This window comes from Lagopus muta, chromosome 1 (genome assembly GCF_023343835.1).
Source record: "Lagopus muta isolate bLagMut1 chromosome 1, bLagMut1 primary, whole genome shotgun sequence".
NCBI lineage: Eukaryota > Metazoa > Chordata > Aves > Galliformes > Phasianidae > Lagopus > Lagopus muta.
Window position 1 is genome coordinate 5,959,507 of NC_064433.1, and position 26,097 is coordinate 5,985,603.

The 26,097-nt window shown below is 40.9% G+C and overlaps 1 protein-coding gene across 16 annotated transcripts in view; it reads left to right on the plus strand.

Annotated features, from left to right (window-relative positions):
* Nucleotides 1–26,097, plus strand: part of CELF2 (CUGBP Elav-like family member 2) — a 564,102-nt gene that overhangs the window by 441,055 nt on the left and 96,950 nt on the right. For all 16 annotated transcript variants that reach the window (XM_048952217.1, XM_048952225.1, XM_048952171.1 and 13 more), the window contains one exon: nucleotides 21,981–22,063. In XM_048952217.1, coding sequence (XP_048808174.1) covers nucleotides 21,981–22,063 — 83 coding nt within the window. The remainder of the gene's footprint in view (nucleotides 1–21,980; nucleotides 22,064–26,097) is intronic.

Here is a 26,097-nt window from a genome sequence, read left to right on the forward strand (position 1 = left end):
GGGAGTGGATTAATGTAGGGTACTGCTTGAGACATCGGGGCTGTACGGATGTGCAAGGCACCATGTGGAGCAGAGCTGCTTAGCCACACTTCTTGAGCGTTTTGCAAAGGGAGACAAATATCAGCACACAGTTGTTACCAGCTGGAAAAAGTGAGATACACGGGGCTGTGGGATGTTTCCCAAATTGCTGAGTGACTTGCAGCAGGCAGCCCGGATGAAATCTGCTGCCTTCATTTTCAGCGCTCGAATCTCTGAACTCCTTCAGCACAATGATTTTGTGATGTTAACACTACCCAGTTGAACTCAGATTGGTTTGATCAAGTATGAAGTGGATGTAATAAGGACCACTGCCAGAAAAAAAAGCATGTAGCAGACACACAGGCACTGAGTCCAACTCCTTCCATGTCCTCCTCAATTAAAATGGGTATTAAACAGTAGGTCTCCTTTTCATTTGCAGATTGTGACATATAAAATCATTGTAGATTCAACATGGACTGTATTGAGTAATTCCTCTGGTGCTTCATCTTCTGTAGTGCAGAGGGTTTTGTTGTCATTGGCTCAGTTAGATTTTTTCTCGTTGTCACTTTCAATTCACTTCATAGGCATGGGGTAACTATCTCTGGAAGGGAAAATGCTGAGACTGAGAGCCTCTTCTATCAACTCTCAATATAAGAGTTCTCCCTTGATGTCAGCTGTGCCATAAGAGCTGTACGAAGTCGCTGGATGGGTCCTTATCCAATAGGTCTTGGGCTTGACCAAGAGGATGAAAACCATAGAATCATAGAATGGCTTGGGATGGAAGGTACCTTAAAGATCTTCAGTTCCAATCCCCTGTCATAAGCTGGTTGCCACTCACCAGATGAGGCTGCCCAGGGCCTCATCCAACCTGGCCTTGAGCTCCTCTAGTGATGGGATTAGTGAGAGTATTCATTCCCTTTTTTTATTTAATGCTACAAAAAGCAAGCTTTGTCAGGCCATGATGTCTAAAGAGACATGATTACATCAAATGTTTCTCATCCTTACATTTGCTTGCTCTTACAGAGATGGAGAAAATGAGCAGTTTACTTTTGCAGTTCTAGAACTTAGGTACAGAGAGCTTAAGGGTTGTGGTGGAAGGTCTGCCATACAAAAGGGCCTGAAATGTTCAGTGTGTGTATGTGGGGTTTTCCAGTATGCTCACCTCCATCACACTCAGCAAGTTTTGTATACCTGTGCCCATCCTTTCAGTACTGCATTAAACTCTCCAAACAGCTGTGTGTATTTGTGCACACTGAAGTCTTGCTTTGCTGTGGGACTCGATTATTTTGGTTTGGAGTTTTGGTGTAGGTTTGTTGAGTTTTTCAATTGATGCCAGTTTCCAGTTTTGTCAGTCATTTAGAGTACATTAAGTGAGACATGTGGGAAAGCAGCTGGGACTGTCACTAACATCAGTGACCGTGGGTTTTGTCAGTAGCTGCGCTCAATCAGGTGCTGATAGCTATCACAGAGCATGGTTCCACACCATGACACTGATGTGCCCCATAGCTATTAGTAATACCAGCTCTTGTGTGAAAAGTAGATACAAAATTGTCTCAATGCCATAACCCCTTCATGTTTTTTGGAAGAACTGAGCAAAACGCTGCACCAAAATTCTGCTTTCAGAGTGCATTATCTCCCAGCCCTTACATTCTCCAGTTCCCAAGTGTTAGCTTTCCTTTCCAGTCCTCAGCTACTAGCATGCCTTTCTGCACCTCGTTGCTTCCTAGCTCTCACATGGGTATATACTGAGTTAAAAGGTGCTGTGTGAAAGTGGGGAGTTATTATTATCATTATCATTATTATTTTAGATGCTGCAGTCTAAGTAGTTCAAAAGAATCTCACAACTAAAGGTCAGCATAGCTTGTAGGTTTACACATGCACAGTACAAGTAACCTTCAGAAATTTCCTCATGACAAGATAAGTGCAGCAATTATATTTAAATGAGTGCAGGAGAAAATTTCACTGTAAACTACATTAGCTGAAGAGTGTATGCCATAAGAGGATTTAATTGAATTAATGTTACTATCAAATGCTTCATCTAGTGTATTGCCAGGTCTCCTTATTACTAAAAATAATATTTGGCTCCTAAAGACCCCTGTTCAGCTAAGCACACAGCCCTGATGACTTCAGCAGGTGATTAAAGTTGAAGCATGTTCTTCATTGCTTTGCTGAATAGGAATAGGCTTGGAGATAAGAGCAAATATCAGTGTATGTACGTAAAATGTAATCACCTCACCTGCTACAGATGATTTTCCAAGCATCTAATGCATTTGGCAGTTGTAAGTGGCCATCCCAGCTGCCATGGATGGTGGCCAGTACAGTAGGGCATGTGTACAGTAGGAGTGGGGCTGGGCAGTGGGTGCTGATTGCACAGGCCCTGCTAACAAAAGCAGGGATTGATCGTGTTGGAGAGGGGTTTTACTGAATAATGCCGCTGATATTTTTAATGCTGCCATGAATACAGGAGTCTCACTCTTGCATTATACAAAGATGCCACAGCAACATCCAGGAGGGTATTTTGTGTGACTTCCTACATAAAAGCAGAAATGCAAATAAACCATGTTAACATATTCATGTTACAGGAAAGCTCAGATGCATGGAGGCAGAGTGACATAGCCAGAGACGTGCTTCCAGCCAGTAATAAAGATACTCAGAGTTTTCCCACTCTGCTCCTATGCTTTAACCATTAAAGAGAAGACAGAGTATATTGCATGTTTCTGCAAAATATTTTTTAACAGTACAAATATAATTGAAGTATGCAAGTTCTTTGTATTTGATATTATCTATTTTCCTTTCATATTCACTCTTTAAAAAGAATATATGAAATTTCAGAAAAATTCTCCATGCATTCAGAAACAAAAACAAAAAAGTGTTCTTTTGATGGAAACTGGGAAACAGCAGGCTGCTTTCTAAAGCAACTTTCTTTATTGTTGGCCAAATGAAATGGCAAAAGTTTTTATTAACCTACGCATCTTCCATTATAATGATCCAGATTTCCCTCCCGAAGTTCACCCACCCCTGTTTATGCATGCAGTTGACATTCTGTTACAGTCAGTAGGGCACATGCCATTCAAAGGAATTATAGTCTCTTCTTTGTATTTGTGTTTTTGGCTTTTTTGTGTGTGAAGAAGTGTAATTGCCCATGTCAACTGATGTTCATTACACAGAATTGTTTAGCTCTCTTAAAAAATCATTGATCTGCTTTTCCCTTGTGAAAATATTCAAGGTCTCAGTTCACAAAAGAGAAATCAGCATGTAAAGCAGGAGAATAACAATCTGTGCTGCAAGGAGTGGGAGAGCAATGTGCAGTGCGTTTAATGTCAGTAGCACTTGCTGGCTTAAAAACAGAACAAAACAAAAAACATGATAAATATTCAGTAAAGTTGAGAAACATTATCACCATTGTGGCCAGATGTGATTTTTTGGAACAATCTTGTATAGAAGAGAGAGTAGGGATTCTTTTCAGACATTTCTTTGTAATGTTTTTAATTGAACGTTCATTAGGTAGTGCCTCACATCTCTTTTTCCCTAAGTTTTGTGGCTTCGTTTTGTATTTAAGGGTATTGCAAAAGTTAATTTGGATCTGTGATCTCATGGATGTTGTCATGGCTTCAACTTTTGAAAGCTTCTCTAGAACCACATTGCTTTGGGGATATATTTTTTAGGGAATTTTGACTCTTGGACTATTTTGACGCCCGAAAAATAACTAATTTGTAGGGAATTTTTGCAGTTTCTGGACTCAGGAATGACATATTGCCTGCACACAGGGACTCAAAGTGCAGCCGCCTCCACTGTGTGAGAGTCGTGCACTGCACACAACAATGGGACCCCAAATCAACAGCTCCAACTTTGACCATGTGTTCCTATTAACATTTACTGTATGTATTGCAGATGCACTTTAACAGATTGTAAGACACGCTCTACAACCAGATTGTTAAAATGAGCTTTGTCCTGAAACACTGACGGCACAAATGAACAAGATGGACTGAAAGCTGCCGTGAGACTGCAGAGTGCAGACGCCAGAGTTTTGGACACTTGTCAACAAAAAGGGCTTTATGCATCTTTACTGAAGCAAAGATCTGTTCCTGCTGATCTTACTGTTCAAGGCTGAAATTTTAAATAAGATTTAAGAGAAAATAGCACAAAGCTCATTAGAGAATGAGTAGGAGAAGAGAATGTGCCTACTTCTGCCTTTTCTATCTCATCTAACAGCCCTTCTCCTACATCTGCCAAATTGAGTGTGCCAGAGGAGCAGACTTAGAACTTTGGGTGGTGGATCACAGCATTGGAACAACTCCCTGAAACAAGTCTGGGGCTTGCAGAGTTGAAGCTTTAGTGACCTGAACGTGGGATGTACTGATCATGGAAAGTCTGACACTCTGGAAATGACAACGCGAGCAAGACTAAAAACTTGGCTCTGCCTCACCGGGCTACTCAACAGGAAAAATTCCAATACTTAATGTCTTGTTCGTCATCCAGAGCATGTAAAGAGATCATCCACTTAGGCCCCAGGTGGTTAAAAAAACTAAGAATTGCTCATCTTACTTATTGAAGTAGCTAATGTGCATTTCAAAGTGCTGAGATTAGATGTTTGCTTATGGGGGAAGGAGGAGTAAATGCGACAATTAATTTCAGTGGGACAATTTTTGTAGGAATAGGTGTCTCGATGACTGTAGGTCATCTGCAGTTGATACGATAAGCCTGCTTATTTCTCTTATTAAGTCAGTAAACCATTTACATGAAAATGGCAATGTCTGGCTTCTGCGAACAGCCCTTTCAGAGGAGCTCTGCTTGGGGGCGAGACAATTTAGCCATTTTGGGGCACTTCTCTTTCAAATGAAATCCCTCTCTCACTAAAATTATTAAAGAAAACATTTTTCAACTCTGAAGTATTGGTGATATTTTGCCAGGGGCTGTGGCCAACGCTCCAAGTGATGGGAACTCCTGAGCGCTTGTAATTCAAACAATTTGTGTTGACTTTGTGCTAAAAAAGAAGTTTTATTACTGGACAGAACACGGAACTTGGAAATACATGTTTTATGAGGCCTTAGTAAAACAATCATGGTTAGAAATTTTAGTGAGAAGGTTGAATTTCAGTGAGAAGGTTGAATTTCAGTGAGAAGGTTGCTCAAGGTAACTGTGACCTGAGTGGTTGGAAATATGATGGCACCTGAACATGCTGCAGCCTTCAACCATCCCAAGCCAGAGCTGAGCCCTCCATCTCCATCGGCTCATGGCTGGGCTGCTTTCTTCATCAGGAGAGCTGGGTATGAGATCGGGCAAAATGTCTCCCCTTCCAGGATGCAAAGGTCCATGCTTGGAAAGCTATCTTAATAGAAAAAAACCTGCTAGCCCATCCAGTTCTCTTGTCTGTCAAGTCCACGTTTGTTCCACTTAGTGCATTCCTAAATGTTTTGTCCAACTTTATTTGGAATTGGACCATGGGATGCTGTTTCCAACCCCGCCCCTGCCAATAAGATAATATTTTGTTATTGTACCATAAACAGAATCTTATTTTTGCTCCCCCCACCTCATTTATTTTCTGTTTGTTGTGTTATAATCCCCATTCTGTGCTAATACCAATGAATGTGAGAGATGCATTTTCTGCCATGTAAAATAGTACTGGGGATAAACTCTGCCTAAGATTTTGGCTGACCCCATCATAAGGCTTAGCTCAAAAATTAATTTGTCATTACCCAGGTGCTACACTCTAAGCTTTATTGGCATAGAGGGCCTACACATAGTGTATGTTCCTTGGAAGGAAAAAAAGTGGTCATGTAATCACTGAGACAGTAAACAGTCATTTCCAATCTAGTAATATTTTATGTGAATTGGCACTGTATGTTGTATATCATCCATCTTGCTAATCCGTGTTCCACATTGCCTCCCACTTGAGGCCAAGAACATTACAGCTGTGCCAGAGAGTGGGTGGAAAAATAGCCTTATTATTAACCTAAGTTGAAAACATAATGGCTTTCTGAATGTCTTCATTCACAAATGCAATCATACTGAAATATTAATACTCTTAAGTTTAGAGAAATAGAACTTTCATTTAAAATCCGTTGTCTGTGTGTGTTGCAAAAGTGAAAGCCTTAGGAAACTGTTGTCAATGCTATGTACCTTTGATCTTTTTTCTTTTTTGTAAATTCCAGTATATATAATAAAGAAGCCAAAGTATCCTTCAAACTAGGCTCTGAGCAGTTTTACTGCCATCGCTGCCATAGTCTTGTAACTGAGAGCAGAGCTTCTGATACCTTCTGCTTCTCCTAAAACACAAGTTATAATCAAATGCATATTGAAGCTCTGATAATGACATTTTAGTACAATGCTCAGCCAGAGCAGCATTGCCAGTATCAGTGTTGGTTTAAATCTCCACCCCAATAGGATCTGAAGCAGTTTAATGCATGCATTTTCTAGGAATAGCCGTGAGGAATAGAGAAAATTGAAAGCATCGTCATAGCACTTCAGAATCTTTGGTTTACCAGCAGAAATTAGGGACCTAGAATTGAAAACATAGGAAATTTGTACCACAACGTGGACCAAAAAAAAAAAAAAAGAAAAAAAGAGATGCTACTGCTCTTCAATTGTCTATAGCCAGCCTTTGGAAATAAGAACCTTCCACATGCAGCTTTAGGTGCTGTAGGAATTGCTCTTGAATAATATTCAGGGGAAAAAAAAGTCCTGATGACACTAATTTAAGATTAGCATGAAAAAAATGCTCGCCTTTTTAAAAGCAAGAAAAAAAGGATTCAAACCTACAGTGTATCAGGCTGCATGTAGTAAATCAGCCTAATTGTTTTAGAATTCGGAAGTGTTTCATCATTTTAAATTGGGCTTGTCTGATATTTAGTTCCACGTTTTTGATAACTCCGCAGGACTAATCTGAAGCCTGCTGTTGCACATGAAAAGCTTTTTTTATCCTATCTTTTAAGACTAATGGAATAAGAGGAAGTTGACAAGTAATCGCTTAGTTATCTCTGTGTCAAAGCCTATGATACATATTATAGTGAAAACATGCGATACGCAGGTTCAGAAATAATTTCGCTATACATTAAGGTTTATCTTTCTTGCATGCAAAATGTAAAAGTGAAGAATGCTGCAGGCTGATAGGGAATTTTGAATTGCTTGGCAATATCTTGAGATTTGCCTTAATAGTACTTAATGGGAGCCAGCACATGATACAATATATGGGTCTTACCATCACTTGCCTTCAAGTACCTCTTAACTCCCCTATCCTCCATCTTATCTGGTGAAAGAATCTTCATGTTTCTTGGACATAGCTTTGCAGTTTCTCTGTAGATCTGCTGCACTTTGGGGACAAATACAAGTCACCTATTAGTAGGTTGGGTTTTTTTTTTGGAAACAGCAAGAAGTGCTTGTAAAATCTGGTGGTTGCAAAGCTTGTTTGACAAGTTGACCCCTAACCCCACCATTCCCCAGTTCTCCTTCAGGAAGTTTTCATAGATTTGCTTAACAAAGATGCTTCTAGCAATAATAACACGTTAAATAAAAGACAAAACCACACTGCAGTGTTAAATAAAGGGCACTGCTACCTAAATATTATGATTATTCAGATTGGACTCCATGCAAAAAAAAGCACTGAAAAAGCCCTTTGTCAGAGAAGGAGCAGAGGCTGAAGATGAAATATGCTACAAGGACCCCTTGGATTATTATTTTTTTTTTTAAGATTTCAGATAAAACTTTGGACTTTGTTCTAAAGCGGTATTAATTTTTGGTAGTGAAGAACCCTTAGGCGGCATTTTGTTGGATGTGTTCCTCTAACAGCCATGGTGACCTGCAGAGAACTCCGTGCAGCATCACGCTGCACCAAACGTGATTAGATACATTCAGGCTCTGCGTGCTATTGATGCCAAGGAGCACTGAATAGTTTCATCTACTCTGCAGACAAGCTTCAGTGTAAGCTCTCCTGCCACTGCCTGCTCAAGGCCACCTTTGACAGCCGCAGGAGCCAACACATAGCTGTTTAGGAACTCCTTTTGTTCCTTTTCTCTCTTTTTCTTTTTCCTTCTGATTAAGTTGCCAATCATTCCGCTTCTTTCTCTTCTTGTCCTGAGAAGTTGCCAATCATTTCATACAGCCTTTACCTCCGTAGCCAAGTGCTTGTCTTGTCATAACTTGGAAACAGGCTGCTGGAGATTTATATTCAATCTTGATCTGATTAAATGCCACATCTGAGATACAGATACTTGGAGAGCCATTTGGACTATGTATCATGGAAACATTTTGTTTGGACTGCTCTCATACAGCAGTAGAGGGCTTGAGATGTACCTGTTGGGTCATCAACTGTGCACTCAATGATCCTTTCCCTTAATAGATAATAAATATTGGTGAATAGATTTTTAATCAGTCCCAAACCATACATGGTTGCTAGTAACAAGAAAGAAATCATCTGTAGTGGTAAGACTTGATCTTATCGCTCCCTACAACTCCCTGAAAGGAGGTTGTAACAAAGTGGGGATCAGCCTCTTCTCCTAGGTAATAGAGACAGGATGAGGGGTTGTGGCTTTAAATTGCACCAGGGGAGGTTCAGGTTGGATATTAAGTAAAATTTCTTCTCAGAAGGTCGTGAGGCATTGGCACAGGCTGCCCAGGAAGGTGTTGGAGTCACTATCCTGGAGGTGTTCAAGAAAGTGGAGATGTAACACTGAGGGTCTATAGCAGTCACATGCTGGTTGATGGTGGGATTAGATGGTCTTAGTGGTCTTTTCAATCTTAATGATTCTATGACTGTATGATTTCAGAGGGGGGGATAACATTTATTTTCAAAATACATAGGTTTTTATTGTTTCACTCTGTTACTGAGTTGCAAAGTAGTCGTGTTGTTTAGGAAGCTTCAAAATGTAAACAGCAAGGTGAAATTAAGTGCTTGCTATAAATAGTGTCTTTAAAATGAGTGCTTGTGAGACTGCGAAATAGTTTTATGGGGAGATGATGGGAGTCCTGATTCTGGGAAACATAGGGAAAGCTTTGGAAAAATTACATGTGGAAGCCTAATGTTGTCCTCTCTGAGACATGCTGTCCTAGCTTTGTAAGATAACACGTTCCCCCTTCATTAGTTCATTTTCCAGCCACAAGAAAAGACTGCATGAATCATCATAGCTTTTGGAATCATATGCGTTATACACGTATTCTGCATCTTCCTTCATTGGTTTAACATTAGCTAATCATAACACCAAAATAAATAACAGTAATCATAACCTGAGATAACAATCCCTCTCAGCACAAGTGCTTTTCTTGTTTCTTTGAGGCTGCCTAGGCGAGATGAAGCATGAGCTATGAGTCTTCTTCAGACCTTTTTTTGTTTTTACACCATCAGTCTGTGCAAACCTAGGAGCTGCAACAGCCTCAGTGCTGTACAAGGAGCAAACGTGAATGGGCTGTTGCCAGAAACCTCTCAAATGTCTCTGAGCTTCAGCTTTTGGATACCCCACATGAAGAGTGTTCTTTGCTCTCGTTGCTTGCGCTCATTAAGAGCTGCCATTTATTTTTGTGTGTCTGCACAAATATATGGCTTTATTACTAAAGTGGTTTGTTTATCTTTGCTGTCGCTGCATTTATTTTCGTACTCATCTAAACAATTAATTAGGGAAACACTTGAGTGCTGAATACACTTCTTCAGATACCACTCAGTTGTGGTTCGTTGTTGTTTTTGTTGGTTTTTTTTTTTTATTTCCAGGAGCATCAAGCATTTAAAATAGAAGAAAAAAACATATTTTGCAGTTTTTCAAACCGTGCCTTTTCCTCCCTTGTTTGAAGCTTCTACAGGCAGAATATATTGCTTTGAAAGATCATGGGCCCTGTTGAGAGTTCAAAGCCAAGTAAAGATGCTACTTAAAGTTCAAAGGCTCTGTGGGGTTGCATCTTCATCTGCATAAAATTGTTTCAACCAGCTGGAAAGATAGAAAAGTTGCCAGAAATTTCTTCTGTATCTTTTCTTTTTTTGTTGTTGTTAATAAATATATATATATATATCTTAATTGGGGAATAAATGTGTCACTGATAACAAGTTCAGGGAAAGCGAAGCTCCTTAGATGAAAGACTGCTAGAAGGTGTACAGAGTGTAGGAAAGATTTGACATGTGCTGTGACCCTGTGAGACTGAAACTGTGAGTGTCTGCGAATCAATATGAGATACGGAAGAGTTTATAAAGTTGAAGTCAAGGAAGAATTGCAAGCATTGCTTTGCCACATCTTGGGCGAACAGAACCAGGAGTACAGCTTATTCAGACAGCGGGTTGTAAAGATGGAAAACAGTTACACATTTTTAAGAAAACAGGTTTTCAAACAGGTGAAAATTAGCTCCCTGAAATCAGTGTGTATATTGTAACATGTCATGACTCAAGAGTGGAAGTTCAGTCAGTTCTTTGACCAGCAGAGAATGGAGCCCCTATTAGGTAGTTTGGGCAAATGCAGTAAAAAATGGGTAAGGTGCTAATGGGTGTTGGGGGAAGAATAGGTCTCTATTGAATGAAGCTCAGGGCAATACTGCCTTACTTTAAGGCAATATTTAAGCTAGAATTTCTTCCTAAATTGCTTGAGTGCCCCTTAAGCCAGCTTGAATGTCTTGTATTGATTTCTTCCATTTCCTATAAGCAAACTTTTGTAGGAAGCATGCCAAACTGTAGCTAGTTAGTCAGAAGCAGCACTTGCAAGCAATGCTGTACTGTTACTCACCTTGTTATTATTGCTGTATCTTTTCACTTTTTTTTTTTTTTTTAATGATTTCTTCAGAGTATTTCTTTGAGCTCAGGACATTTTATTCTTTCCATTTTACAAGGAGAAGCTGGGGCACAGGGAGATTAAAGGCCAGATTGTTCAAAAGCATTTAAGCATCTGAAGATTCAGATGGGCATTGAACATTATTTTCAGAAGAACTTCAACACTCTATTCCTAGAAATGAATTATCCAAGGTCAGGTTTAAATTCTGTTGCAGAAATGGTGACCAAAGCTTCCAAACAAGTGCTGAAATGAACCTGTGCACTGTCCTCTTAACAAGTTTCTGGGAAAGGAATAGAATTGTTTTTAGTTGTTCCTTTTTAAACGGTTTTGTTTTTTTTTTTTCATTAAATGTCACCAACAGACTTTCTACCCTGTGCCTTCTTTTACAATTCTTTCTCTGCGGACAACTTCTGTTTGAGTTACCAGCTTTGGCCTTACCTAAAATATCTTTACAAGATACAAGCTCAGGGTTTCAGGACTGTCAGAGCTGTGGGTGAATAAATGGTCTTCTAATTCTGAAGGCCTACATTGCATTTTAAAAGCTTCATGATGTAACAAATGCAATAGGACTGGATGAACTGTAGCTTAAAAATACATCTTAATGCTTCTGAACTGATTAATTTCTTGATGTATTTCTGAAGACAAGATGTGACACACAGCATTTTTATGGTCTTCTATGTCTGTGGCAACGTGCACCATGCTGAGATTCCAATGTTTCTGGTTCTGTTTCTAAAGAAGAGAGCAGTTCCTGTCTTGCAATGAAGAAACTTATCTTGTGTGTGAAATCTGTTGGTGAATGAGAACTGGTTCCAACTGATGAGTACGACAGTAAAACAGCAATTAAGCTGATGTTGTCTGCTGAAGTTAAGCAAGCTTGCAATATATTTCTGAAGAAGTTGTACTGTATTAGTAGGGTATTGTGAAAAAGCCTCTTAAATTGTTTCATTGTTTCACAGAATCACAGGCAGAGGCTGGAAGGGACCTCTGGGGCTCATCTCTTCTAACACCATTGCTCAAAGCAGGCTTGTCTACAGCAGGTTGCTCAGGGCTGTATTCAGGCAGGTTTGGAAGATCTCCAAGGATGGAGACTCTACAACCTCACTGGTCAATGTGTGCCAGTTTTTTATTATCCTCACATTAAAACTTTCATCCTTATGTTTAAATGGAATTTGTTGTATTTTAATTTGGGCCCATGTCCTCTCGGCCTCCTGTTAGACATCGCTAAAGAAGATCCTGGCACCATCTTCTTTACTTGCCCCACCACCTGTTTGTACACATTGATAAGACCCTTCTCTTTCCAGGCTGGACAGGCAGCTTTGTCAGCCTCTGCTCTCCAAAGCTTGATTTTGCTACTGGTGAATATCAGGGGTAGAGAGTAAAGGGCTTTTGAAATGTCATTTGTGAAAGATATGTTCCTGTCTACATTAATTTCTGTAAACATGATCTTTTCAGAGTCTTTTTAAATTGAAATAGTGTCTCTCCAGTTATCTGCCATAAGAAAGGATTAATAAAGGAGGACATCTCAATTTTTCATTACCACCTTTTTGAGCATCTATGCCCTGAACCCTGTTTCTGTACTGTATCCAAAAACTTGTCTGGCAGATAAACAGACGCAGGAGTTCACTTGCACAATGGCTGAGGATGTGGTAATTCATTTCAAAACCAGTTATTTTAAATCAATAATTGTTACTTAGGGAAGGCAAAAAGGAAACAATGATCAGATCCTGAAAGAAAAGAGTAAGGGTTTATATAAGACAAAGAGAATGTGAATTAAAAATTAAGGAGAATTAATATGAGAATATGAAGGAAGAGAATAAAAGAAGAGGTAAAGGGGAAATGAAGACAAGGCAGCATAGTATATAAGTGACTGTTTGCGTTGTAGTTTCATGTGGATGTTTGCCCAAAATTCAGAATGTCTTTGTGATACAGTATACATGCATAATGACACACTTTGTTTAGAATGATTGCCGGTCAGAACAAAAAAATATTTCTTGTTTCTCCTACATGTATTATTTTCTATACCTTACCAGTTCAGTGACCACCCAAGGGAGACCCATCACAGAAAGGACACTAGAATGCTCTCTCCTCAGCCTCTCCTTTTGCTGTACTACTTCCACAAGAATTTTTTTTCCCAAAAGCTGTGACAAGCAGGTTTTTTTACAAGCAGGTTTTATTGTAAGCAGTACTTTTTGATGTTTAGGATCCCAGTTATTCTCTGCCTCCTAGATGCAGAAGAACAAACGGACCAAATGAGAGCTGGAGAAGAGGTACTGAGCAATGGCTCTGATTTTCTGACTACTGTTGATGGAGAGCCTTCTTCCTTCTGGGACAGCACAAGAAATATCTCCCCAAGGGATGTACACTGACTGAGGGCTTGGAAAGGTTACAGGGAAGGAATGGTCCCAGACAGAATGGTGGCATTTCCAGTACCAACAGGCTGGAGTGTTCACATCCGTGTTGAGAAGGGACTCTTTACTGGAGAATGTAGTGATAGGACAAGGGATATCAATTTTAAAGTAAAAGTGGATTTGGATTAGATAGTAGTTAGAAATTCTTTACTCAGAGAATGGTGAGGCATTGGCACAGTCTGCCCAAAGAAGTTGTGGATGTCCCATCCCTGAAGGTGTTCAAGACCAGGTTGGATAGTGCTTCAGGCAAGGTGGTCTAGGAATGATGTCCCTGCCCATGGCAGGGTGTTGGAAGTAGGTGATCTTTCAGGTCCCTTCCAACCCAAACCGTTCTATGATTCAGTGACTTGCAAGCCCAGCCTATTACAGTTCAACTCACATCTCAGCATGCCGTGATGCCGTGCTTTAAGGGCAGATTAGATAGTAATGCCGTGAAATTGCTTTGATGCTATTACCCTGATTTGTATGCATTTATTTACCCTGCCACAAAGTATGTAATCTAATTCCAAACTTGCGGTTTTCCCCACTTTTATAGTCCTCTATTCCAAATTTTGAACAAGCATTCCCAAACTGCAGATGTGGAAGTTGGCCCCATCCTTCAAAAGGAAACCAGAGAGTCCCAGTGTGCCATACCAACATGCTAGCTGCTCGCTTCCTGGTCATTATGCAGGCAGTGTGAGAGCTCAGCTGTCATTGTCCTATATGAAAAATGAACATTGAAATTCTTCCAATAGTTTTATAGCTATTAGACATTTAAAACTGTTTAATGTAAGTGACTTATTTCGGAGAGCAAGAAAAGCAGATTCTGGCAATTTTGCCTGTGATATCTCTTCTATCTGTGTTGCACTTTACTCAAGATTTACATAATAATGGGCAGGGAAGTGTTGTGGCACACAAACCAGCGCATATTAGTTCTTAGTTGCTTTCCCAAAAGGCTTGAAAATGCAGCAGATTTAATCTAGGTCAAAAAAAGAAAGAAAAGAAAAAAAAATACCACTTCCATTTTGTAGGCAGAGGACATTTATAGAGAGCATTTGTATTCACAAGGGTATGGGAATGACAGAGTGCGACTCCTCCAAAAGAGCTCCCCGGTGCAGCTGAAGGCTGACAGCAAACTAGGACTTGTGGCCAATTAACAGAAAGGCCGTCATAACTTGCAAGGCGCAGGGAGAAAAAATTGAGCTCCATGGGATCATTTTTCACTGGCCATTTACAGAGCTTTTCCAAGCCTGCAGCATTTGTGCTGTAATGCAACAGGGGCGGTTTGGGGTACACTGGGGCTGCTCTGTTGCCTCCCTGGATGTTATAAGCAAATGAAAAAATAGAGCACAGAGTAGAATTTGGCACATCCCATTTGTGAATCCTTATAGTGTATGAGCCCCTGCCTACCTGCAGCTAATGTATTAATATTAGAAGTGGCATTGCTCTAATATGTGCTGTCATTAGAGTGGTGTTTCAGGTTCCTGGCTGGTGACAGGATTGGTAATAAAGTTTCCATCAGGGTGCCAATTATATCAAACTATTAGCAAACCTGAGCTAATTGGGAGGCGGCATCGTTAAAGGTTGATTTCTGCAGCGTATGGCAATTCTATCAGGGATTGCTTCATCAGTGGATCATTGCCATCATGCTCAAGTCATTCCACATACAATAGAGCAAGAGGTGCAGGTAGGAATCAAAAATGCCTTAGCTACCTTCTTTTTCTGTTCAGCAGAATTGCAGAGACAGTTGGATTTTTATTTTTGGAAAGGCTTTTTTTTCCTTTGTCGTGAATGTCTGTGTTTGCTATTCAGCCAGCCCCAGTTTTTCTCCATTTCTGTATAGAATCACCAAACCAGAATCTCTAAGGTTGGAAACGCCTCTGCTACTATTAGAATGGTGTCTTTCACTCAGGTTTAGCCTATTGCACTAAAATCCATAATAGAGAGCCAGACAAGGCTTCCATTGAATGCAGCAAAATTAATGAATGTGAGATGCTCACTGCCCAACGGCACCTGAGCTCCAGCAGCAGTAGGTCTTCGCAGTGCCTTTGGTGGAAGAGGATTTTTGATGTCTTCATTGCCTTTTGGAAAAGGACAGTGTAGGTCGTGGTGTGTTTTCTGTAAATCATTCTGTTCAGGCAGCTGTTTGTGATTTACAGAGCACATCATTCAGCACTGGGAACAGCTGGAATGCAAGAGACCCTTTAGAAATGCAGTCCTGTTAAATCATGGGTGTAATGTTTAGATTTCAATAGTGGAAGAGTGAATGTGAAAATCAGGAGAGGAACATTTGGAGAGGGTGGGGAAAAAAAAAAAGAAATCCTCCTTAACTTAAAATAGCTTGAACAGTGCAGCATTGACAAGAAGCTACTGTCCCAATTGAGATTCCAAGTTTGTATGAAGCCAGCACCTGTTCTGCTTGCAAATGCGCACACAAAAATGAGCTTCATTCACAGAAAGAAAGAAACATAGCGGGACTTCACTCATTTAGCCTTCCAGGGCCTTCAGTCCCTTGATCTGTCAGCCCCTTAGAATTCAAACGCAACCTTTAAAGGAATTTTCAATTCACAACATGATGACTTTGTTGATGTCCTGAATGTGAATGTATTTTGAATTGAATTTGTCTGCCAGGATTCCATTACTTGCTAAAAGAATACAGAGTTCAATCATCAGATAATCATTATAGCTGTTTTGAAGTGTTTATTTTATTAGTCTAGAAGGTAAAGCAAATTTCATACTTTTAAGTTGTTGCAAGCTTTACAGACGCACTGATAAGCTCTTGTATTGCTATACCCTATGGTTAGGGTTCAGATACTGGCAGCAGGTGATAATACGTGCAACACAGCAGAGATCCAAACTGACAAATTTTGTCAGTTGAAAACTACAAAAACTCATAAATCACACTAAAGAATATCAGGTTTCTTTTAACCTACATTGTTTTTCTTTTTTTAACTCTCAAAGGTTTTATTTCCAGGAAATTACAGCACATTTTTCTTAAAGCAAATCAAAAGCACCATGCACCACATACGATGACAGCTTTTAATCCCCATCTGCATCTGAGGGTTATTTTCTCCTATGGGTACACACGGATAATTGCTGGGAACTTTAAAGTAGGACCCGTGTATTTGTACTGGAGGCTGTGAGGAGCGTTTTCACACTCAAAGCAAGATGGAGGTTGCCGTATTCATTCGAGCATAAAATCCTGGCTGAGAGATTAAGCCTCTTACACAGATTTCAATGCCGTTAAAAGCCGACACGGAGCGCATCCACCACATCTCCAAGAGGAGGAGAGCTTCCTTTTGTACATTGCTCAAAATTAAGGATGTAAACAGCTCTCATGTAGTAATTAGTCTGCGTTTGAATTGGGAGAAAGTGATAAAAATACCGACGTGGCTGAGCTCCTAGTGGTATCTGAACTGGAGCTTGCAGCCTAACAAAGGGGAGAGACACTGTAAGGGAGTGCAATGATGTAGGACAAGGCACAATGGCTTTAAACTAAAAGAGGGTTGATTTAGATTAGATATTAACAAGAAATTCTTTATTATATTGGAAATGAGGTACTACAGCAGGTTGCCCAGAGAGGTTATGGATGCTCCACCCCTGGAAGTGTTCAAGGCCAGATTGAATGGTGATTTGAGCAACCTGACCTAGTAGAAGATGTCCCTGTATGTGGCAGGAGTTTGGGACTGGATAGTCTTCAAGGTCTAAAACCTTCCCAAATCATTCTGTGATTCCCTGAAGGCACCAGCACAGCTCTGCATGTCCACACTGATTGGTGAATGGAGTTGAATGTTTCACCAGTGCTTAATTCAGTGACAGAAGTTCCAACTGCAGTAGGTCACCAGCAGTTGTTTGAAAAAATCACCTTACTCATCAGCAGAATGTCATTTTCTGAATCATGAAACCACAGAATCATTAAGGCTGGAAAAGACCTCTAAGTTTATTTAGTCCAGCCATTTCAACTGTCACCAGTATTGCTCACTAAACCATGTCCCTAGCTACCATATCTACCTTTTTTTTTTAAAACCTCCAAGGACTGTGACTTCACCACTGCCCTGGGCAGCCTGTGCCAATGCCTCACCACTCTTTCTGAGAAGAAGTTTTTCCTAGTATCCAACCTGAATCCCAACTCTGGTACAACCTAACGCCTCTCATCCTATTGCTGTTACCTGGGAGAAGAGGCTGACCCCCCCATTTCACCACAGCCTCCTTTCTGGGAGTTGTAGAGAGCAATAAAGTCTCCCCTGATCCTCCTCCAGACTGAACAATCCCAGTTCCCTCAGTCACTCCCCAGAAGATTTGTGCTCCAGACCCTTCACAGCTTCATTGCCCTTCTCTGGACACGTTCCAGAGCCTCAGTGTCTTTCTTGTAGTGAGGGGTCCAAAACGGAGCACAGTACTCAAGGTGTAGCCTCACCAGCACTGAGTACAGAGGGACGATCACCTCTCCGCTCATGCTGGCTGCACTATATCTGATACAAGCCAGAATGCCACTGGCCTTTTTGGCCACCTGAGCACACTGCTGGCTCATGTTCAGCCAGCTGCTGAGTAATACCCCGAGATCCTTTTTCTCCATGCAACTTTCCAAAAACTCTGCCCCAAGCCTGTAGTGCTGCACGGGATTGAAGTTTACTGGTGAAAGCTCTGCAGTATGTCACCATTCCACAACGTGCACAGATTTCTTCCAGAAACCCAGTTTTTCTATCAACAAATAATTACACATGTGGATGTGGTGTTGTGAGAGTCCTTGCCACTTGCTTTCTTTTTTCCATGCCTGATTTCTGAACAGTTGTGTTAGTGAAGCTAGGGCTGCACCATTGCCATGCAATCTGTTGCTGCCATCTTTGACGGTGACTCAAGCAAAACTGTTTTCAGCCATGAGCGAGGCTGTTTATTCCTGTCTTTGTCTTGTTAAGCAGGTTCCTGTTAAAAAATAAAAATAAAAAAATCTCCACCTCTGGTGCTAATTGGTGCCTTTGGCAGACTGAGCGGGGGCTTGTGAGTTGAATGTGTCATGGAAAATTGAATGTGTCAACTCTCTCCCAACAGTTGGGACCTCAAGGTCTTTTTCTGGCACTAAATTTTCTTTGGGGAAGAAAAAAAAAAAGAGAGAAAACATACTGAGACAAGAGATCTTTTTCCTTTTTCTGATGAGGTGTTAAAGTTGAGCATTGTGGTGTATATAGCACTGTGTTTTATCAGCAGAAGAATTGAGAAGCAGGGTTGTTGTCTGCCACTGTTTTTTGGAACCCCAATTGCTTCTATCAGAAGCTGCCCAGCACTGGGTGGCAGCTTTTGTTCAGTCTATTCAAGCATCTGGCAGGATAGCCACGGAGTTGTTGCCAATGTCCTTAAGGAACTGTAGGGATCTGCATGATTCATTCATTATCTTTTCTAGGTACAGTGCAAAGATGTTGTATGACAGAGTTAATGCAGTTCCAGCCCAAGTCTAACCAGCATTACAAAAGCAGAGATTTGCTGCTTTGGCAGTACTGGCTGTCAGCATGAATTCCTGTTCCTTCAGTCAAGAAGATTCTAGCTCACGTGGAGTTAAATCAGAGCTGATTGAGCTGATTGAGAATAGGCGGAACCATGTGCACAAACCAATTCAACTTATAAGCTGTCGTAAGCAGGAGCAGAGGAGGTTATCAGTGTCAGGTTTTGAGGTATGTGGATGGCAGAGAAGTTTAGCTAGAGTTCAAGCTGCTGTCATATTTGCTGGGGATGAAGCCACAATTATGTGTGCAGAGGCCTGCAGAGAGGAGGGTTGAGTTTGTTTTTTTTCTTTTCTCTTAGGAAATATACTTTTTATTTTCCAGTGGTGTCACTGATTTGTCTTTGGCAATATCGCATTTTCTTAGGGAAAATGGAGAGGAGTCCTCGTTGTCCTTCAGCGGGGGCTAGCTACCAGTCGGACAGCACACATTAGCCCTGTTTTTTCACACAGCAGTCCTCCCTTCCGGTATTTCTGCAGAAACAGCTGAATTTGGTACTTTCTCTTATGGCACGTGATACTGAGCCAAAGGGGTTTTACACTTAAGGCATCTTCAAAGCTGTGTTGTTGGAGCTGCAACTGCAACTACTTTGGCAACAAGCACCTCCTTAGGCTGAGCTGCAGCATTTCCTTCGGGATTTTGTGCATGTTCACCTTTCATGTTCTAGGTTTTCATATTTACTTTTTTCACCTCGACCTTATTGTCAGAAAGCTTCGGAATCGAGTGTCCACAATTCATGTCCATGCTCTCCCCAAAGCATGGCAAACACTCTGTTGTTTTGTTGTGGTTGTGTAATATGATACAAGCAAAATGAGCACAGGTAGCGATTTTATCTATCTGCGTTTTCAGATGTGTCAATCTGTGAGCTTAGAGGCACCATCTTTGTCACAGGCTGATGATCTGCTGGAAGCATCTGCATATTTCCCACTATGCTGCTGTTTGTTCCCAGTCTTCATTCAGAGACACTTTTCTGTACTGCACTATTACTTCCCAAAACTGATTCGGTGAAGGGTATTTCACCAGGTATTCATCTTTCAAGCACAGTTCTTTCACGTAGTGCCGCGAACGATAAATCCAAAGATTTCAAACTTCTTATCAGGATAAACCCAGAGAGCTCAAAGCCAAAATGAAACTCTTCAGACCCATGGTAAGGACATTGCAATTCCAAGATCATGTCCACTACTTGATATTATTTTCCTTGAAATCCTCTCTCCTGGTTAGAAAGCTTTATATTAAACACTAATAAACCAAATGGAGTGACAATAGTAGAAGACAGAGACTTTGGACCGGTTAGCAGGACAGAAATACATCATGCTCTTTTGTCAGAGTTGGGCAGTTTAATGTCATGAACTCTGATTTGTTTCACATTTTGATTTTGGTGTCAAACGATTAAAATTTGCCAAGTTTACCAGTGGAATAGAAGATTAAGAAGTACTCTGAGAAAGCACAAGCCCTGCAGGCTGTGTCTGTTTGTAATAGTCATCCCTGCCAAACGGTGATCACTGGAATAATTATCAAGCCTTCTCTTTCCTGAACTGTGAACTTTTAAAGAAACTATTGGTATTATGGGAAGTGTTTCTCCCAGCTGTGTTAAGTCAGCATTACCTGCCTACCCATGTATTATACTGCTTGCGAGCGCTTTTCTGTTAGGGATGAACTCACCGCATTCCAGCTGGGAATACATTATTGCCTTTGCTTGTTATGGAGGTAATGGTCGTCGTTGGCCCAGCTGCAAAGCCAAAGGGAGCATTCACAGTGCAATACACAGCTTGAGCCAAGCAAGAGGCAGCAGAGGGGGAAATTTGGATTCAGTTTTTCCTTCCGAGGTGCGGGGTGAGGCTCCTGCACACAGCCAGATATCTGCTAGCCATGTTCTCCTGCACGCACATTCTCCTTGGTGCCCTTTGCTGTTATGGCAGTACTTAGAGGCTGAAAAAAAGCTGGCATAACAGGAGTGACATGGTATTTCATGTTGGTAAGCACCAGGAAGTCGGTGCAAGGAAAGGAGAAAGTATTCCTCCCGTGTTATCTGAGGGAGCAGGAAGGCTAGTGATGAGGGTAGAGAACTGCACTTTCTGTTTGTTTGTGGCATTTCCCTGGAGTTGCAGCACGTCCCTGTCAGTGATTAATACAGTAGGATTGTTTGCTGGTTCATCAGTAAAATCGGCATCATTCTGTTTGATATGAAATAGGTTTTTACTTCAACAGCCACTCCTGCCTCCCAGCAGGTTTCTCTATCCCAGCGCCAGATGGGTCACCTGACTGCAGCTTCAGAGCTCCAAAGGAATTTGAGACTCGCTTGTTAGTGTAGAGATTGCCCACATCCACAGGAGAAGAGCTACACTCGGCCCCAACCTGTTTCCCTTACAGGCAGGGTTGCAGCAGAGTGGGTGCTAAATAGGAATTTTCCTTGTGTAATTCACTGAAGCACACCAGAGATGATCTCAGATTGGTTTCCCTCCTAGTGGAAGTCAGTCGAAGTCACAAACTGCGTCATTGTGCCCAGCACCCCACCTGCAGTGTGGGTGCAGGAAGCCCAAGTTCAGGGAGTGTTGGCCAGAGGACCAGAGGGAATGGTTTCTAGCTACGGCAGGGGAGATTCAGGCTGGACATGAGGAAGTATTACTTTTCAGAAAGGGTGGTCAGGCACTGGAATGGACTGCCCAGGGAGGTGGTGGAGTCACCGAGCCTGGGGGTGTTCAAGGAAAGGCTGGATGTTGTGTTGAGGGACATGGTTTAGTGGGAGCTATTGGGAATAGGGGAACGGTTGGACTGCATGATCTTTTAGGCTTTTCCAACCTTGGTGATTCTATGATTCTATGATTCTATGGCCAATGCTCTCAGACACAGGGTTTGGATTTGTGGTGGTCCTGTGTGGTGCCCGGAATTGGTCTTCATGATTCTTAGCTCCTTACTTACATGTAAGGCAAAGCCTCTAAATAAGGTCGTGCCTTAACCTGATTTTCTGCTTGGGATGTAACAACGAATGCCTGCTGGTTTGAGTTTGCCTTGTTGCTCATATTCAAAGCATAATGGGGAGCCTACAGAAAAATATAACCTTATTTACACTGTACAAAGCCAATTGGATTTTAGTTAACTTAATTTCTAAGTGATTACAGTTCACTAACAATGTAGGTGTGCTATAGATGCAATGCACAGGGGGTGACTTTATTTTAAACCATACAAGCTTTTTTTTATTCATGTCATTCAGGCAGCCTCGTGATAATTCACATTTCCAGCTTTCATAATGTGTTGTTCAACCACTGTTTTTTCTGCCTCCCTATTGTACTCTCACAAATCATACTCACTAATTTCTGAAAGCTTTTCATTTCTCTCTATAGGTTGTTGTTTCGTAACATTTTATACAAGAAAAGCTGCTCTTGAGGCACAGAATGCACTGCACAATATTAAAACTTTACCTGGGGTGAGTACATTTACTTTTTGATCCTAATTATTTTGTTGCCAGAAAATAGCCCTTTTGCTTGAGATGCTTATTAAGTGCCCCACATGACCTTGGTCTCTTCAAGAGAGGGTGGCAAACCTGATGTCCTGTCCTGTAACAGTGCCAGTCCTGTAGCAATGGCATTATCTATAAAGACAGTTGTTCTTCTGTAGAAAGTCCCTTGGCTGGAAACAGTGCTGATTCCTGCTGACTGGAGGCAGTTACTGAAGTACAAGGTAGATCCAATTTTTTTTTTTTTTTACAGGAGAAGGAGGGGGAGAAACATATGGCAGAAAAACACTGCTCCACTGAGGGTTCTAGTTCCAAAAGGGAGAGAGGAAAAGACGAAATACAGCCAACTTCATTAAATGCAGCCATTGTACACATGGTTTCTAAACAACCAAGTGCATTAGTGTGGTGACTGCACATTAGGGAGCCACAGAGCACAGTACCATGTTGCTGCTTGAACAGAGCCATTCCTGCCACCACCTCTGCTCAGCACCCTTTTCCTGCTGATACACTGCACTGGTGGTTAAAGCAGTTGTGCTTGTGTTAGTGAGCTAATTGTACAAACTGTATCGTATGTTATCCCATGGTAGTACAGATCTGGGTTACAGGTTTGAAGAGAAGAATATCACTGGTAATTGCATGACTTTAATGTGAAGTCTTCTTGTTCTAAGGTTTTCATCTGTTCTGCTGTTTGCAACCAAATACTTAGGGGACCAGAATGGAAAAATATAAAGAGTGGGGATATATTCCCCCTTGATGCATCCAAATGTTCCAGTATATGAATAGAGTGTGTGGTTACAGACACAAGAACAAATTATACAGCACTGTATAAATAAATGGAATATTGTTTGGACTGGCAGTTATGATGGATGGTTATGGACTGATGGCCAATATCTTTTTGAGTTCCTAGATGCCATATGTGAAATCAGACAATATGTGTTTGAAAACTTCATGTCTGGCTGGCCCACTTTATGCAGATCCTGTTAGAAAAGTTACCTCATCTGTCATGAAAGTGACCAACATGAAAATGTTGGATAGTTACCCATGAGCCGTGCTAATTCACAGAGGTAGAATGGAATTCTTCCCTCATTTGAAAATGGAAATGCTGGAAGCAGTGGGAGGAAATCTGCAATGACCAGCTAGCTACAGGAAAATCAATGAAAAATTGTGCCACTTCAGATTTCAGTAAATTTTTCCAGGGTTGATGTCAAGTCTTGTAGTGGCAGTTTCAGCTTTTGAGGATGTACAGGATGATATGCCATCACTGGACAGAAAAGAAAGTGTTGAGGGAGCTCTGGAGCTCCAGCCACATCACAGCATCCCTTGGCTCTGCAGCTCCAGTTGTTGGTTCCCATTCCCACTGCCAGAACATGATGAGCCCTTTGGATGAATGCTCTCTAACCCAATTCAGCTAATGTTGCAGTTAACCCAGCTCATTGTGTAACTGCTCTCCAATGTGCTTTCAGTTGTTTTCAGATGTGCTGAGTGGGATGGGCACAACAATGGAAGTGGTCCTGAGCTGCAGCAGCATCTCTGTGTGTGTGAGCCCTGCCCTGGAGCCCCATAGTCAATCTGTACATCACTCTCCTCTGCAGCAAGAAAACTCCTTTTGCTTGCACCTCTCCTTACTAAGCCCCAGAGCTGGCTGCTCTGCTCTGAAAGGTCGTGGTTAAACCAGCAGTTGACTCAGAGGGGTAGCCTCCTTTCCTTCCCCGTGTACAAGTAGCAAAACAAGCTCAACTTTGCAGAGCTTCTTACTTCGGCAGGGCAGCATTTTCTCCTCTTTATAGCTAAGGAACATGCCACAGTTAGAGAGGCTGCTGCACCTTTTTTTTTTCTTTTTTTTTTTTTAATAGAGATCAAAACTATAACATTTTTTCCAATGCTGAATCTAGCTCTTGGTCTTTTAAAATGTATCTTTTTTAAGCTCTGTTTTTCCATCTTGAATGTGAAGTTACAAACTTTTCTTCTAAGAAAAAGTGAAAATTACATTCCTGTGACTCTTGGGTATGGGCTGATCTGATCCTGATGCTGCCTGAGATGTTAAGATTTTATTTTGAGAGGAGTTGTTACGCCTAATTCTTAAAGGCACATCTCTAATAAAGAGACTCAAACAGCTCATTACACTAAAGAAAATTAACCATATATTATATAACAGATTCTATATTTTGAATGTGCTATAGGCTGACATTCAACATAAATTGCAATGCTGTTATGATTCAGCAGTATAGTCCCAAAATAACCTTGTTTATGCGAGCTATAAAGTTATGGCATACGTGCTGAAGCACTTCAGTAGAGCAGGATTCTCCTTCTATGAATTTTAGTGACTTCCATGCTGTTAGATCTGGCCCACTAAGCAGCTTTCCGTGAGCTAGCAGGGATTGGTAGTGGATAGCCTGTGTGTGAAACAGTCTCTTTCAGAGCAAATGGAAGCAATCATCTGTCAAGGCTACAAGGGATGAATTTGGATCAGGTTCATTTGGGCATCAGCTTGCTTCCAGTAAACAAGATGTGCTGTGTAGGAGCTTCAGAAAGGAGGTGTATTTGGAAACAAAACAATCTGTGCCTTCCACTTGTGCTGAAATACAGCCATGCATCAGATAAGAAGCATCTCTGAACAACCCAGGAGAAAAACAGAGTAACAGGCGGGTGGTTTGTTAGTTTCAGATACGGAATTATGGCAGACACAGAAGCAGGGGTGCAGCAGCTTGCCTGCATTTCACGTGTGCATAGGTATCACTCATCCTGCTGCAAAACTGTGTGCACTGAACGACTGTGAGTGGGATGTTTCTGGTTTGTCTCTTCATTTCTGAAATGCAGACTTGCTCTGTGTTGCTCAGTAAGTCAGTTTGGGATGAGCACTTACAAAGCCAAAAAAGCATTTTTGTAGCATGAAATCTATCCCGTTCTGTTTAGTTTGGGTGGGTATTTGAGCAAAGCCTGCCATGCTCTGTTTCTGTATCTACTTTCTGTGTGGACCTCATGCTTAACAGAGACATGAAAACACGAAGGCTTTATCTGCTCCTTTGAACTGCAACCCTTTTAGTGGACATGAAGAAAACAAGACCAGACATAAATGATTAATGAAGAATCTTGGAAGAAAATATTGCAGGGTGCCTTGCTGTTTGATTACAAGCCTTGGAATTAGTCAACATTTCCATAATTCTAAACCAATATACACCTGTTTTCCCACTGTGATGTGAAGGCACAACTTAATTTAACAGAAACCCTGCTGTGCTAAATCTCTCATTAAATACCAAGCTAGTTCTGTAATTTAAAGTTGCAGCACCACTATTTTAACAGAATTGCCTTTGTATTATGAAATTAATAAGAAGTTAATGATGTACTTTGCTGTATTCTCTCAGCTTTTTTTTCACAGCAACAACAACAAAAAAGAAAGATAAAGAGGAAAAACATGTCACCAGCTGACATCTCAAGGCTTTTCTTGTTTTAATCATTTTCCTGAGGATAAAATTCATTTAAAGTATTTTTAAAAAATTTTTTAAAACTTTTGGCATAAGCAGGATCAAACATCTTCTTTTTACTCACGATTATTATAATCTCTCTGTTAGACATAATATTCCTTGTCACATAATGGAACTTTTATCTTTCCCCAACTATGCATTTAGATATCACTTGTCACAGTAACATTGCTACTAGGCAGAGAAAAAGATACACAGCATTTGAAAAATACAGGCATACTGATATATATGATACATATCAATGAAATAAGGACAATCGTCTTCTGTTTACTTGGCATCACAAGTAGCTTTTATGTCTTGTAAATGAGCAAAATGAATTTCTAGATATATCTTTTCAAGTATAGCATGCAAGCACATAGCTCATACCCTGCCTCCATAGGGATGCAGTTGGCATTATTCAAGCTACAGTCAGGTTCTTCCTGCATGAATGTCAGTATGGATTCTATTCTAAAAGGCAGAGGAGAAAAAAGGGAAAACCTCAATTTGAATGCAGTAATTGGGATGAGATGTGGAACCGAGGTCTTA